Source organism: Microtus ochrogaster, chromosome 5 (genome assembly GCF_000317375.1).
Source record: "Microtus ochrogaster isolate Prairie Vole_2 chromosome 5, MicOch1.0, whole genome shotgun sequence".
NCBI classification, from domain to species: Eukaryota; Metazoa; Chordata; class Mammalia; order Rodentia; family Cricetidae; genus Microtus; species Microtus ochrogaster.
The window spans coordinates 68,637,210-68,639,548 of record NC_022012.1 but is presented as its reverse complement, the minus strand read 5'-3'; the positions used below and the strand labels follow the sequence as shown (position 1 = coordinate 68,639,548).

The window sequence follows — 2,339 nt, the reverse complement described above, 5'->3', positions numbered from 1 at the left end:
GAGAGAGAGAGAGAGAGAGAGAGAGAGAGAGAGAGAGAGAGAGAGAGAGAGAGAGATTTGCAGTCTCCCAGGCCTGTCTCTGACTTAATGACAAGGCAGAATGTAACAGCTCTCAGTAGTTCTTCCCTGGTGACCCTGGGCTTCGCAAAGCCTCTGACTCCAGAGGAGTAGCTGACAGACACAGATGGGGAGAAGGGGAGAAGCTGGCCAAGTCATCAGAAGACCTTAGTGCTCATCTTTGTCTTCTACCATGGGCCGAGTGAACCAGGGAGAGCCCCATGTCTTCCCTGTGCCCCATCACTAGTGTGTCATGGTACCCACTTCCTGTGACTGATGGGAAGCTGAGCTGGGAAGTTGCTTGGAACCTGTAGGCCCAGCGTGAGGAGATGTTAGTATCACCTTTGCTGTGTCTCTCCAGCTTTGACCCAGATGGTCTTCAGAATGAGGCCCGAGTAGTGAGATGTCATGCCCCATGGCATGATGACCTGCACCGTGTTCCAGACATTGGCCCACACTGCACTGTTTTCCCACTTGAACTTGATGATGATCAGCTCGCCAATGTCTTTGTCCAGTGTGATGAGGAGGGAGTAGGTTTTATTACTGGCAATTCCTTCGCCCCTTGAAAATATACAAAGGAAACGAGTTAATTGAGTTCTGCTGTAGCAGCCAAGTGACACAGACACACTCAGGACACTGAAATGTCTTTGGGGGGTTTCTGCTGCATTTCCAAAATCAGTGTTCAATAGACAATGCTGGCAGTAGGTATGAGAAGTTTAGGAGGGTTTCTCTGACAATACAATCAGGGAACCATACTGTTTTCCATATTAATCACATCCAAAAGGGTCTGAGATATTTTGCTGTCATGAATAGAGCTAACGCCTTTTGGCTTGGCGGAGTTGGGCGATGGATCTGGACGGTCTCTGCGGCTCATACCACAATCCCCCTCTCCCCGTATAAAGAGGGCTCTCTCAGTATAAACAGAACCATCCACTGAAGCAACACAGCTTAACAGGACAGAAAACAGCACATAGGAAAGGATTCATCGACTCAGCAAGACTGAAGCGCTACTGGAGGCATTGTTACTGCTTTTGCTTCCTGGTCTCCAAGACCACCCAGTTCCCATCACTGACAGAGAGAGGCCAGCTCCATGCCCTGTCTGTGCTCCCGAACAATCTCTCAGGAGAAATCGTTGACAATATAGAGGTAACGCTGGGTCTAGGTGACACAAGCTGAATGGAGGGTTTCCCGGCATGACTCAGCTCAGATCCTTCTGCCATGTGTTGTCAAGGTGACTGGTGTAGGTAGGGATCTACCCAGCCGCTGGGCTGTGAGCATCCGCCCTAAGGGCAAAACCTCAGTTTAGCCTCCCAGCAGAACACTGCAATGGTAAATTTGGTGAATGTCTGAATCAGTATCTCAGGGACCCAAACTAGGGACAATCTTTAGGAAGCTAAGAGCTGTCCCTGAAAGGGATGCTCAGCCCTTGTCACTCCCCACGGGAGTCTGTGGGGGAGGGTTGAAATACCAGAAAAGGGCGTGGTCATTTTCTGACTGGGAAAGCTGGGGAGTCTCTGTGTGAGGCCTCCCTCGCGAGGCTGCTGATGTGAGCAGATATGCCAAGGGTGGGGCAGGGCTGGGCTGGCACGCCCTGCTGACTGAGCGTGCCCATCTGTGACAAAGGCAATGATTCCAGTTTTGTTTCTGGGAGTGTTTTCCTGACCTTGCTGGAAAGGTGCTTGGAAAATCTTCGTGAGGATCCCGGCCCCACCCCCACAGCCTCTCCCCTCTCCCCTCCAGGTCTCCTCTGGATTGCACACACCGAGTGCAGCCACCTCTGGCTTCCCTCTGCTCCCAGGGCGATGACCCCCTCCACTCTCACAGATGCTGCTCGGGGATCCTGAGATACAATGTGAGAGACAGGATTGGGTCGGTGTCCCACTGACCAGCATCTCTGGGGCAGCCACCGTGGGAAGTACCCATTGAAAAGTGGAGTCTGTCTGGAACCTGTGAGAGAAACAAGGGTGCCATCACCACAGATGGGGCCACGCTGGTACTTACAGCGTGATGGGAATTTTCTTCACTTCTTCTTTTGTTCCCAGCAAGGACATGGAAAAAGTGGGCTCTACTGGCTTCTCAATTTGATTGATGAACTGGATCTTGAACTGGTAATGATAAACTAGAGGTGGAGGAGGGATGCGAGGGCCAGAGATGGGGAGGAGAAAAAAAAAATCAAGTAGGACTTTTTTTGTGTCTGCCAAGGATGACCTTGAGTTTCTTCTTCATTCTTAAAATTTATTTATTTATTTATTTATTTATTTATTTATTTATTTATTTATTTA

The 2,339-nt window shown here is 50.0% G+C and overlaps 1 protein-coding gene across 2 annotated transcripts in view; it reads right to left on the bottom strand.

The window, feature by feature from the left end:
- Window positions 1-2,339, bottom strand: part of Lipc (lipase C, hepatic type) — a 133,127-nt gene that overhangs the window by 4,277 nt on the left and 126,511 nt on the right. For both annotated transcript variants that reach the window (XM_005347661.2, XM_013346367.2), the window contains 2 exons: window positions 2,059-2,176; window positions 400-618 (listed from right to left, as the gene is read on the bottom strand). In XM_005347661.2, coding sequence (XP_005347718.2) covers window positions 400-618; window positions 2,059-2,176 — 337 coding nt within the window. The remainder of the gene's footprint in view (window positions 1-399; window positions 619-2,058; window positions 2,177-2,339) is intronic.